This window comes from Aphelocoma coerulescens, chromosome 7 (assembly GCF_041296385.1).
Source record: "Aphelocoma coerulescens isolate FSJ_1873_10779 chromosome 7, UR_Acoe_1.0, whole genome shotgun sequence".
In the NCBI taxonomy this organism is placed as follows: Eukaryota; Metazoa; Chordata; class Aves; order Passeriformes; family Corvidae; genus Aphelocoma; species Aphelocoma coerulescens.
Genome location: NC_091021.1, coordinates 12036202 through 12049488, shown reverse-complemented (window position 1 = coordinate 12049488; position 13287 = coordinate 12036202). Strand labels below are relative to the sequence as shown.

Below are 13287 nucleotides of genomic sequence, written 5' to 3'. Positions count from 1 at the left end.
GGCAGCTGCTCCAAAGCAGCTTAGGAAGTCCTAGTACTGGAATACGTAAAGGCACTGGATCCTGGCACGTGAGTACACAAAGCCACCTGTACTTTGTTTTGGCTTTAGGATTTCTGTGATGTCACTTTCTGTAGTATGAGATGTGTGTGTCTCAGCATTAATGCAACTGTTGCAAATCATGTCACGTTCCTGCCTTTGTAGTCACTGTGTCCAGATGTTAGAGTGGTTTGAGTACCACGGACATGTTTGCATTGTTTTTGAGCTCCTGGGGCTCAGCACCTTTGCCTTCAGAGGTGAAAGCTGTGGGCTTTGGGTGTGCAGTATTTGATGATGAGTATTAGACATTTTGGAGCCCACAGGCCAGTACAGAGCTCCTGCAGTTACCCATGGCCAGTAGCAGCCTGTTAGGCTGACCTCTCATTTGAGGGGTTTCACACGCTGTTGAGCTGCGCTGCAGCAGCACAATGCTCTCTTCCTTGAGCTCTTGGACTGTTTTGGGGTCTGGTATCAAACAAGAACCTTCTGAATCCTTTCACATCACTGGGACAGTCACAACTATGAGATGTTTGGAGCATACAGTGTATTCTGATGGAATACTGCCTTGGAGCAGCACTACTTCCTGTAAGTTGCTGTGAACCTTACCAATGATGCAGTGTCTGTAATACTCCTCAGGTGAGTGAAAATGCTGGAGAAGCAGAGACTAAGGGGAGTGATTCATGCAAGAACTTCAGCTGCCTTTCTCCATGGTGCCAAATTGAAGAGAGACGTAGGCACAAGGGAAGGGTATGAGCACAACATTTCTACACATTGCCTTCAGTCAACTTTTGGCAGCAGCTTGGTGTGAAGGATCACCCTCTTAACATTTGTAATTTACAAGCCATGCTAGTAACAGATGTAGCTTCATCTGTCACCATCAGCAAATTCAAATACCTCAACTTTGTAATCTTGACAGTATTGCTGAAACTTGGGATTCATCAACAAAGTAAAAAAAAAAAAGTAGCATCAAGGGGAAAAATCCTCAAGGGATAAAACTTAGTACACTCTAACTTCAGGAAACAAGAGTACTACAGCTCTTCTTTCCTTAATCTGAAACCAATTATTGGTTGCAGGGTATGGTGAAAAATAGTTCTGAATAACTTCCTCTAACAATGAACAAAAATGTCTCTCTAGGTTTCCCTTCAGAGCCATGGCAATGACCCTGGGGGCCTTTGCCATATCACACGATTAAAAAAAGCAGGTAATTATGTTTTTATGTACCTGGACTGCTATAGTGTAATTTAAATATTTTCAGATTAGGTTTAAGAGCCAGTCATCCCTTTGCTGTGTTTGACAAGCTGGCCACTCTTGTGGAATATTCCCAGATCAGATCCCAAGCTACAAACACACATCTTGGTAAACTTCTACTGCAGGGACAAAACAGAATATCTGAGTAACACATACAGTCTGTTTGGCTAAGAAAATGAAAATTTTTCTGTTGTGGACAGCTCAATTGGGATGAATAAAATCCTGGTGGCAGATACTTATCAACCCCCTGTAAGCCACTGAAGGTAAGATGTGACAGGGAAAATGCCTTTGAGGACAGAAACTTTAACTGCAATTGTAAGATAAACAACCAAACATTTTTTATTTTCATGAAAGAATTCATGACATGCCAGGATTCTGACCACAAGAATCTCTTTGACCTGGTTCAGAAGATGCTGGAGTACGTCCCAAACAAGCACTGCTCTTATGGTGCAGTGCTTTCCTTTCTTCTCTCCCTTGAAAGGCAGAAAGAGGGCACAGGCTCCTGCAGCTAAGCAGGCTGAGTCCTAGGGACCAAAGGAACTTAAACACCCTTGACTTCTGATTTGGTTGTGTTGTAAGTGCCTTACATTTTAGTATGACTTCTTGGATATTTACCAAATGTTGACATAAAACTTCTTTATTATACAGATGAACCTGGTTTTCAAACTCATGGGACATGAGCACTTTAAATGTGGAAGAGAGCACCCTGACAGCAAGAAATTATTTTAATTACATGTTATTCAACAGTCCTTGAGAGACTGTGCACTGCTTTGTACGCTATAGTGTCACCTTCTTTTCAGATAAGGAGCAGAGACAGCCCTGGGCATTAAGTGTAAGGATGGCCTTTATTTGCTTTAAAAAAAAAAAGTTACAAAGTAAGGAAGATCACTGTAGTATTGAACAGATTGCATTGTGATGACCAATTTTTTCATTTATTTTAGTAGGTGTACTCTTGTTACCAGTATTTCAGTTAATGCTGTTAGCTTGCAACAGTATAGACTTTCCCAATCTTTCTGAATTGAACTGTCCTGAGAATTTCCATTAGGAGTTAAAGTTTCAGGGAGCAGATAAGCTGTTTGGTTTAGCATGTGAGCTGCCAGCATAAAAGAATCTCTAAACTTCAAGGGGGAGGGGTGGAGTTTTGGCTGCCTTAGGTTGCAGCAGCTGTGCATTTACAGAGCAGCACAAAGCAGCTGCTTCCCTGCCCCAGCCCTGCCAGGAGCAGCACCTGGCCTGAGAAAACTGGTGGGCAGCTCTATGTGGAACAGCACTGCTTGTACTTCCATGAGGAAAAGGGGAAAGGAAGGCACCCCCAGAGATGCAAGGCCACCTGACAGCCCCTCAGGAACATGGGCCACCAGTTGTGACAGCCAGCAGGCTCAGAGATGTCACTCTTCATGTCTCACCACAGTACCAATTGCTGCCACCACAACAGCTTCTTTCCAGCAGTGGGGCAACCCACCTTCCCCAGGAGTTGGAATAGAGGATTGCTTTATGCTGGAAGTCTGGTAAAGGGATGACAAAGTACTTGGGGACATGGACAGCCACCTATGATGGGGGCTAGTTGGTGGTACAGACTGCAGTGCCACACAAGCGATGGCCTCTTCACTTGGGAGGCTTTTTTACAGTTTAATTTGCAAGCAGAACTGCCCTAAGTCTCATTCACCATATCACATCTACTCCAATACAGACAGAAATCCCAACAGATGAAGTGGATTTCACTGTGGAAGGCCTTAAATTACATCATTACAGTAGAAAATACAGGAGGTAGAAGGTAACTGAAAGGACAAATGCAGGTTAAGAGTCAAATCTAACAGCTCCTGTAAACTACTTGAACATGGTTTTAAAAACTAAATCCAGTATTTCAATAACTATAGAAAACAGTTAAAATAAATTGACATGAGAGCCCTTATATCATGCTTGATACAGGGAGGTAGGATGTAAGAATCAGAAAGACACATGAGACATGACACTTATCTACAGCTCCTGTTTGCTTTACTGAGGCCAGAGTTTCACAGGTCAGTCACCCTCTTCGGCTTCAGACTCCGACTCTGCAACAGAGAGACCTCGTCAGCAGCCTGCCCCTGGCTCAGCCCCCAGCCCCCAGCTCAGCTGCTGCCCTGCATCCCACACAACAGCTGCTATTGGCTCCACATGGATTTCACTGGCACACAGGGGAGGGGGCACACCAGTCTCAGGGGGGCAGTTAACATCCCCCCACTCCAAAACACAGCATTATTGCATTAGGGTTCCCAGAATGAACAAGCTCCACTTAAGAGCTAAGCTGCTGCTTACCTTCTTCAGCATTCTTGAGCCATTCCACAAACTTCTTCATCTGCTCCAGAAAAACACTCTTTCCTTTTGCAAGATGTGCATCTTTATACCACTTGAGAATGGGTTCTTCACTCAGAACTTCAGCTGTAAAGATAAGCAAGAGCAGTATTAACACAGCAAACTGCTGCGAACCTGACTGGCAGCCTTTGCTTCCTCCCCTAGAAGCAGCATCACATACTCCTTCTCTGGGTACAGCTGGACAGACCTGCACTAGGAGTGCCTTCAGTTTTGAAATTCTGAGAACCAGGCATTCTGGATGGTTCCTCATACTGGAGTTTCCTCAGCGCCTATCTAGGATCTGCACTCTCACTCCCACTAACAGTCTGGAGTATTTCAGAGTTATTTGAGATGGTACAGTCTAAGCAAAGGTTCAGTCAACAGCTAAGAACAGATGCAAATTCTTTTGAAGTCTGAAGTACACTACAGGAAGTGTTTAGGTGTTTTTTAAATTTTGCAAGTACAATATAATCTTCAGTTTAACAAGTTTCCACAGGTGCACAGTTGTGTTTTCAGTGACACCTTTTATCAGACATTTAAAAAGAGCCTAGAGCAGCCCAGAACACATCGGTGGCCTCAATCTCCAGCTACTCATAGTCAATGTTAAGAGAACTAAGAATACACTATCATGGAACTTAACAAAATGCCTTAAAAATATAAATTTAGCTTTGTTCTACAACTCTTAAGCCAATCTACTGGAGACAGGCAGCAACTTTGTTTTGCACTTCCCCATGTGCCAAGGACCAGCCACATGCACTTTTGCATTTTTACAAACAGAAGACAGAATATTCTTCAGCTCATGAAGTGCGATGTTGTAGCACTGATCTTCCCTGAAGAATTTATCAGAACCGAAGCATTCTGTTTCAGAAGCTTTAAAAAACCCAACCAACCAACCAAAACCAACCCCTCCAAAAACTCGAAACCCCTGAAAGTACAACCCCACAGAAGCTACCTTTGTAGAAGAGCACCACTATTTTCTGGAAGGCCTTCATGAAATGAATGTTGTCATAACAATACTCCTGAATCTTCAACAGAAGAGTCAGCTCTGACTGACCTTGGGTGGTGAAGGCAGCAAGTAGAGGGCTGTATTGCTGTAACAGAAACAACAAATTGGCACATACAGAGCACTTCACATTTAGCACCTGACTAAAGCTGGTTTTGCCGTTTCCATCAGCCACTGCTTAGAAATTTGCAACCACTGCCCCACCACAAGCAGCTCTGCAGCAGTCACTGCCTCTGCCTCAGGCCCTTGGCCTGTAACACCCCTCACAAGGGGGCGAATTCCCCATCTCATGCTGTCTCTACACCAGCAAGGTTGTAGCCTTTAACATTTAAAAGGGAGCTGCAGACAGAAGGAAAACCAAGCCTTACCCAAGGGGTGCAGAAGTCCATACTGAAGTTACAATACCTTCAAATGCTTAATGGCTTGCTCTGCTACCAGCTCCTCCTTTTTGTTCCACTCCACTGTGCTCATTACACTTGACCAGATTATGGCTACCACAGTCTGTTCTGAGATGTTGTTTTTCTTCATCTCCTCCTTCACGTACAAGATGATCTGCCAGGCAGAGTAAGAGTCAGCACAACAGTCACATATGGCACTAAGCTAAATTAAAACTTCCCTTTTAAAGGCAACCCAGAAGGTTTCAGAATGACAACCAACCTGATCATACAGCAGGATTCAGGACATTAAGGAAAGACCATGTCCTGGGGTTACTTTATGATGTGTATCCCATATCGCTACTCTATGCCCAGGAATTAATTTTGTACCTTTCTATGCCTTTAAACTGAGCCTGAGAGGGGGAAGGAAACCCTAAGCAAAACTTCTTCAAAGCAGTGTGCAGCTTATTCAAGGTCACACAGAGATAGAGACTTTTTTTCAGCTGCGCCAGGGGAGTGAGGAAGCACCCAGCTTGCTGCTCCCAGGTCAGCTTTTGGCCAGGTGTTCAGCTTCTTTTTCTCCAGAGAGAGACCGAGAGTTGAACTTTTTTTCCTTCCCTGGAATTTTGATTTTCTCTCTTTTCTGCTAGACTGTGTCAATATCAGAGCACATCGGGAGGACTTTCCACCGAGCACAGAGGGCCTGGCCCTGGGCTAAGCCCCAGCTCCGAGGAGACCAAAGGGAGGACTCGAACACTTTCCCAGGCTTTTTCTCCACAGCGAGAGATTTTATTATTTAGCATTACTATCCTTTTCCCGTGTGTTTGTTAAATAGTTTTTATCTCCTTCACTTTTCCTTTGAGGAAAATGTATTTTTTCCTGAAGCTGGTGGGGGAGGGGTGGTTATAGCCTGCCTTCTCTAAGAGAAGGATATATTTCTAAATTTGGCCAAACCGACACAGACCACAAAGCTAATACCAACCACCCCCCCAGTCCTCATTTTAATTCCTGGTGAGAGCTAAGTTCAGTATGAAAGAGAGGTACAGAAAGACAGAAAGCACCTCCACCTTGTCTACAAACACTTACATCCTTGAATGGATCTCCCCGTGACATCTGCTCCTGCAGTTCTTTCTGCAGCTCCTTCCGAGCTCCTATGGATTGCTGGTTCCGAACATACTCAGAAAGTTCTTTTAGTCCTGCTTCAGTGAAGTACTTGGAGAAGTGTTCAACACTTTGTTTGTTGGCTGGGAAGAGCTCCTGAAAACAAAGTTTACAACTCTTTTGTAAAAGAAATGTGTGTTGAGTACTTTGCTGGCAAATGCTGTTCACTAAACTGGCTTATGTAGCAGCAGAGTAGTTCCAGTGGTACTCACCATGAGCCTGTTGTCCATGTTTACTTTGCGAAGACTGACAGCCACTGCATTGATATCTTTCTCATTTATCCATGATTTGAACAGCTTGACTGCAAAAGCTGCAGAAACACCTATGCAATAGGAATAGGTCTATTACTAGTGAAATTCAGAACACAGGGAATAAGGCCTGAGTGCAGGGTACCTTGTTTGTCAGACTGTGTTCAGAGCAGCAGCTGGGCTTCCAATGAACCCCAGCACAGTCTGCAGTACCTCTCTCTGCCCAAGGACACTGTGGCCTCCAGCATGCTGGACTTTTCCTACCACTCATCAGCACCAACTCTTCCCTGTACTAAACTCAACTCTTCTTGCTGCAATTTAGGAAGCAACCTAAAGACATGACACACCTTTTGCATCCTGAAAGGTCCCTCTCCAAAATACAGTAGTGTCTTGCTGGGCAACACTAGTGAGCCCCCAACACAGCAGCCCCCAGTGTCATGCAGGAAGTCCTACACACAAGCTTTCTCAAGAAACTCATTTTCTTAAGTCTTAACAAGATCTTCCAGGTTGTGGGGCATCCCATTTACCTTTACTAATCCTGTAATCAATCTATCATCAGAGGAAGCTCGTGAGCTGCAAGGGTGTAGTGTCATCACAATTTCCACCTACTTGTCATGGTTCTATCTCCCCTTCCTAAGGGAGGAGTTGGGAGACACTCACCTTCTTTAACTAAGTTCTCATTGTAGAGACTGTTGAGAATTGATGCATTGAGTGTCCCGTTGGCAAGCAGAATGCCCGTCAGCATGGCCAGTTTGTTCCGCTCAGATTCTGAGAACCCTTTCAGGAACAGCAGCAACTGCAGGACAAGTAAGAAGAGCTGCATAAAACTACCATCTCTCACTAAACTTTGGCCAGTACCTCCATGTTTTGTTTCATCAAGCTATTCAACTAGCAGAAGCACTAATCACTAGTAGTCATGCAAGCCACCCATTCCTCTATTAACAACTTACAAGGGTTTATTTTAATAATCTGTTTTATGATGTAACCCTTCTACAAAGTGATTAATTAGCAGAATGTGAAGGTTTACTCATCTGCTGATAAAAACCCACTCCATACCTTTTTGACTTCATCTTCAAAGCCTTTCTCCAGGTACTTGTAACGCCTGATTAGTTTGTTAAAAACCTAAAAAGACATAGAGTATGTTATCTTTTGCTCTGAACTATCATCTGATTAGAATTTTAAAAAACTAAGTTCAGTGAAGTAGGTCTGAACTCTTTACAGCACAGCTTGGAACACCTCTACTCTACCACTTCCAGTGTGCTTCTTAAAGCCGTGCATTATTTTTACCTATATTTAAAACTACACAAACATTTAATTTTTGGCCATTAAACAGCTTTAAGTTAAATTGTCCTCATTTCAGAACTAACCTGAGCAAATGCTTGCATGGTTTCTAGGTCTTCCTGTGCTGCAAACACACAGACGTTTGTGCGTGTCATGTCGTCTGCCAGGGTCCCACCTGGGGCTGGAAGAGGATTTCAGCATTAGTAGTGTTACTCCCAGTGAAAGCACTGAACAGTCTCCACAGCAGAACTCCAACACCCATAGCATGCAACATGTTGTCCTTTTGTGATGAACTGAATGACCTGATCACTGAAGACACCCCTACATTTCCATCTGTTCCACTGTTGCACCAGAACTTTAAAATCAGGAGCTTAGATTTGAACATTTAAATATTCTGGCACCCTACTGCTAAGGGGATTGGCAACATCTTGTTTACATATGAGTAAGTTAACGTGGCCATATGAGCTCCTCTTCCCTTAAAGGAAGCCACTGAAGCTGCTTAATTCCAGCAAGTGTCTTTTTAGTGTCTGCTGCAATAGTGCTGCTTCATGCCTTTTTTGTGACAGAGTCACAACAGTAGACTGAAACATGTAGAGACATACATTCAAAATTCAATGCCCCAGAGAGGAGCTTGAAACTTTAGTAATTAGGCTGCTTCACTAATGAAGGTGCATTCAGGTCACCAGTTTCAGTGTCAGAACACCTCATTGATTTCTATGCCATCCTCATACAATGGAGATCCTTTTGTTATGTATTAGTCAGAAACATGACTTTAAAACCAGAGATGAGTATTTATGGTAATAATATTAAAAGCCGATAAGGCAACAGGATGTCAGTTTTTATTCTGGCCTCATCTGACTGAAGATCAAAGCTGGTCTTCTTAGCTACCTGTTACAGGGAGGGAGTTGAGTAAAGCACCCCCTATCACCATTAATGCAGCAATGCCTTTTTCCCTTCCCCATCAGCCTCATTCCTAGAAGGAACACTTCCTAACACACTATGCACTGGTTCAGACTCTTGAATGTAAACCCACATATTCTAAGAATTACAGTATGTGCTTACCTGGCTGGTGAGCATCTGTTCCTCAGTGTGTACATGAGTTCACAACACTTTCTGTCATCACATTTCACTTCCTCAGTCCCCGTGGTTTTTGCTGACTCGACCACCCTCTCATTTCTCACTCCCTGACGTCTGCTAGAGCCCATGACCTCACTATTGTCAACAACAAATCATTTGCAATAGCATGTCCAAGACTGAGTGCTTCAGATTCTTCTGTAAAAAAGTTTCCTTTCCAAAATAACAAGGTAGGATGCACAAAGCACAGGATCATGTCAGAATCTTTCTGGGCAACTACTGTTCTTGTTACCACAGACCACACACCTGAAACAAGCATTCATCCATCTCTCATCATTACACGTGAACTTGACCAGAGTCAAGATCTACTCCTGGTAAAAGAACCAAAAACCCAACCAACAAAAACTAACCAACCAAACAAAACCAACCACAACCTCCACACCCAAAAATCCAAAGTACTTTCGTCTAAGCAGTGTTTCTACAATCTACACTTCGAGGAATGCAAACAGACTCAAGTAAAACTGAGGCAGGTTATACAGAGTATTTCTACAGTAACTGCTCAGTCACCAAGATGGTCAGGTAGTTTACCACAGATTAACTTAAAACCCTGTTCTACACTCTCAGTGGGCTCTTTAGCAGAGTTTTTACACTGAAAGAAAACACTTTTGCAGAATGAAGCGAATGAAGCTGACAGCAGACACATCAAAGGGACTCACCCAGCATTCCACCAGCCACCAGGATGTCAAAAAGTGTTTCTGCATAGCGGCGATAATCAAGTTTTGCACCAGAAGCATCAAGAAACTTTGCTACTGCCTCCAAGTCAGTGCCAGTTTCAGTTAAACCTTGAATAATACAGTCCTGGAACTGAGTAGGGTCAAACCTCTCTTTTTCATCTGTAAAGCAAAAGTGTTGAAATAAGATTTCCATGAAGAATTCTTTGTGATGATCATTACTTGGCTCTAATAAAGCTTACCTGACTTCTCAGTTTGATTCTTATACCCCTATTCTCATCTTAGATCACTCTTTCCCTCCAAAACCAGGGATTTAGCTCATTCTGAAAGGCAATTCTTAACACTTGCCCCTACAATTTTGTACATCTGACTCCATTACTCATGTTTCATCTCAGCTTGTTGGGCCTCTCTGTTTCAGATGAAATATTCTGACTGACAAACTGCATGCCATTATCACATCCAAGTCACCTGGCAATTCACTTTGTGGCTATGAAGACCATCCCCTCCTCTTAACCTGGAGTTAAGTGAGTTTGAGGCAATTACTTTTCCTCAAGTGCCAGGGGGAAATGTAGACATACAAGCTAAGTTAATGGGCTGTAACTGCAGATCTATTTAGCATCCTTTGCTGTTGTTAAGCAGAGCACACACTTCTTCATACCTGAGACACATCAGCTGATCATTGCCTTGTTTTTACTACAGGCAGGGCATAGTCAACATGCAACAAATCCACCCATGTAACTAACAGAAAGTCTTAAAGAGAAGAGGTCTTCAATTTTCCTCATCTCAATTTGTCCTTAGATTATGGAAATCATGAGATGAAAAGTTTCCAAAGATAAGAGAACTCAACTGCAGATCTTATTTTGAGTGCTGTCTACAACAACTTAGCCAATTCTGTTAGCAGCTTAGTATGGCATACTGGTGTCCAAGCGTCAATGCAAGTATCAACACATTAGTAACAGCTGGTGTAAGTCTGGAAGTACTGGATCAGTTATTTTCCAGGACAGATCCATGAAGCATATTGTTCAGAAGAGCTGCTTCAAAGCTGAACTACGGTTAAATGCTTAAAAAGAGACTAAACCCATGGCTGCTGGCATTTCATCTGCTGGACAGACCACATCAAACTCTCATACAAGAGATTCTCAAGGTGCTTTGACATTCAAACAGGTTCTATAAATCAGAGTGTGCTTCTGCATGTACAGCATCCCTAAAGCTGCCTGTTAGAGCTGGAACACTGCTGGTATACAAGTAAAACTGTACTGAACAGAAACTCTAAGAGCTGTCCCTACTTCCTCTTTGCTGGAAAAAAGCTCCACCAAAATATGAAGTTACTCATCACACCTCTTTAGTCATCAACTCTTCTTATGGAAGTAACTGTGCATGTAGAGACAGGCCTTTGCATATCCCATGCACTGGGGTTTTATTGGATGTTGACTGGGAGATGTGTGGGTGGGCGGGTTTGTAGGATTTTTTGGTGGGGTTTTTCTGTCAAGTTTTTAAAATTTAGAAGAGGACAATGTAACTTTTATCCAGGGGTTAAGACTGAAATTTTTACTCTATTAGATGCTCCTTAGATGTGCGTATTAACCTGCAACAATGTTGTGTTGGAGCTCCCCTGTACTTCTGGGGTACTAGATCCTTCTGCCTGCAGGCTAAGCACACTCAGGACGGTTCTAGAACGACCATCTTTTAGGCCAAGGTTATCACAGTAAATCCAATGACAATTCTGACTGCCAAACATTATTTATTAGTGCAGAGAACATTGCAGCACCCAGGGTCAGCCTCAAGATTCTGCACTTAGTGGGGCTTCATGTAGAAGGTTTATGGTGAGCGCATGAAGGCACTGGTTTGTTTACTGACAGAAACCGCCGTTTTACCGTACGCACAGCGCCGGCAGCCGGTCCTGGCAGCGGGCACGGCGCGGTAACTCACCTCTTTTTCTGGTTTTAAAACGCTGGCCCGATAGTGTCGGCTTCTGCGGCTTTTGATTATTCATAAAAGACACCCTGCAAGGAAGCAGAGACACCCGTGAGGACGCTGCGGGCAGGGGCCGCGCTGCCCGCTCGCCCCCGCCGCGCGGCTCCTCCCTCCCGCTCCCGCGGCGCTGGGCGGCTGCGGGCGGCGCCGGCCCCCGCCCGGCTCCCGGCACGCACCGGGCTCCCCGGGCGGAGGCGGCCGCAGGGCGGAGCCGGGGCCCGCACGGTGCCGGTGCCCGTGCCCGGCCCTCTCGCCTCTCGGCCTGGCCGCACGGCCCGAGCTGGCGGTGCCGCAGCTGCCGCCAACGCTGCTGCGCTCCCGGTGCCCGTGAGGAAGAAGGGGTCCGCCACCGCCCACCGCCGCCCTCCCCCGCCTCCACCGCGGCGCAGCGCGGTGCGGCCCTCACGGGCCGGGCTGTCACAGCCGGCCGCCTCCCGCCCGCGCCCGCGCCCGTCTCCTCACCGACTTTAAGGCAGAGAGAAAACGCCCGAGTGGCCCGGAGCGGAGACGGGCAGGAACGGCAGCGAAGAGCGGCGGCAGGGAGAGCTCTACGAGCGGAACCGACGCCAGAGGAAGAAGGGAGGGCCGCCCTCCGCCCCGCCCCGCCCGAGAGGATGGAGGGAAGGGGCGGCAAACGGGGCGGGCTCTCTCGGGGCCGCGTGTGTTGCCGACTTGCTGGTTCCTGGGTCTCCCTGCCACGTCGAGCACTAGTCGGGGGTGATCGCGCCCGGGACTCAGCGCCTGGTGCCCCACGCGCACCCCGGCCCTGCGGTGGAGCCCGCTCAGCACCGCAGGGACACGTCCTGCCTCGCCTGGTCTGTGGCCCACGGAGCGCAGCAGACAAGAAGCGCCGGGGGCAGCACCAGGACGTGCGGTGCATCGAACTTTAATACCATACCTGTGTGGTACTTGACCCTAGATTTGCTCTTGCAGTTGTAATAATTTCTTCTTTCAGATCCTGGTGGTAACATCACCATATAAGCACTTGACGTACTGCAGTCTGTGCAGACAGGACTACCAGTTACAAGCTGCATGCATCTGTCACGCAACAAAGTCCCTGAGCTCCGGAAGTGCAGGCCTTCTCTACTGCCGTTAAAATGCCGGGTCTTTTGCTAGCAATCACCACAACAGGTCTCATCCTACCTTCAGGCTAAGTAGGGTAGTCTGTCTGTTAGCATACAACATAAACACACCCACTGTGTTAGTGGAGGCCCTTTAAGTACTGTGTAAAAAAGATAGGCTGCCGAACTCACACAGCAGCACAGAACTGGAGAACAACATGGAGAATAATCTCCGTGCTGCTCTAGAACAGGAGACGCAATTGCAGCTCAGTTCTTTGCTCCCCAAAAGGCCAAACCACCAAACTAATCTAGACAACACAAGCTTCCTTCTAGACTTTATGCAGCCGCAACTTTCCATTAGGTTTAAGTATGATGTTCCCGTGACTAAAGGTCTTGAAATGACCAGTTAACAAGTGTATGAATAGAACAAATCACTGGGCTGCAGGAGTGGAAAACGCGATCCTTCTTATTGTCGGTAGGAGCCAGATTTCATCTCATACCATTTTTGTTACTATTTCTTCCTTGAAACACTACTGGTAATAGATTCCAGTGTCACAAAAGAGCAGGACAGTGCCTTACAAGTTTTACTCAAGAAACGTTTTTGCAGATTCCAGTTAACAGCCCAATGAAATCCCCAAAGTACTAACTGCAAAAATACCACATTTAGAGGAAGCATTTTCACCTTAATATTTGCAAATATTTGCCCATTAATTCTAAACCCAAGGCACTGATTACTTTGGTGCTCATTCTAAAATGAGAGCATTT

The 13287-nt window shown here is 45.4% G+C and overlaps 1 protein-coding gene across 2 annotated transcripts; it reads right to left on the bottom strand.

The window, feature by feature from the left end:
• Window positions 1-2110: 2110 nt before the first annotated feature.
• BZW1 (basic leucine zipper and W2 domains 1) lies at window positions 2111-12060 on the bottom strand. 2 transcript variants are annotated; one of them, XM_069022126.1, is made up of 12 exons: window positions 11924-12060; window positions 11417-11490; window positions 9473-9649; window positions 7769-7863; window positions 7458-7523; window positions 7062-7197; window positions 6366-6475; window positions 6079-6249; window positions 5024-5170; window positions 4568-4706; window positions 3580-3702; window positions 2111-3335 (listed from the first exon to the last, which is right to left on the bottom strand). In XM_069022126.1, exons 2-12 carry the CDS (start codon window positions 11478-11480, stop codon window positions 3304-3306), a joined length of 1260 nt encoding a protein of 419 aa, XP_068878227.1. In that variant the 5' UTR covers window positions 11481-11490; window positions 11924-12060; the 3' UTR covers window positions 2111-3303. The 2 variants fall into 2 exon arrangements, with proteins under 2 accessions (XP_068878227.1, XP_068878228.1); XM_069022127.1 differs by lacking the exons at window positions 11417-11490; window positions 11924-12060 and having other exon boundaries at window positions 7858-7863; window positions 9473-9643.
• Window positions 12061-13287: the final 1227 nt, after the last annotated feature.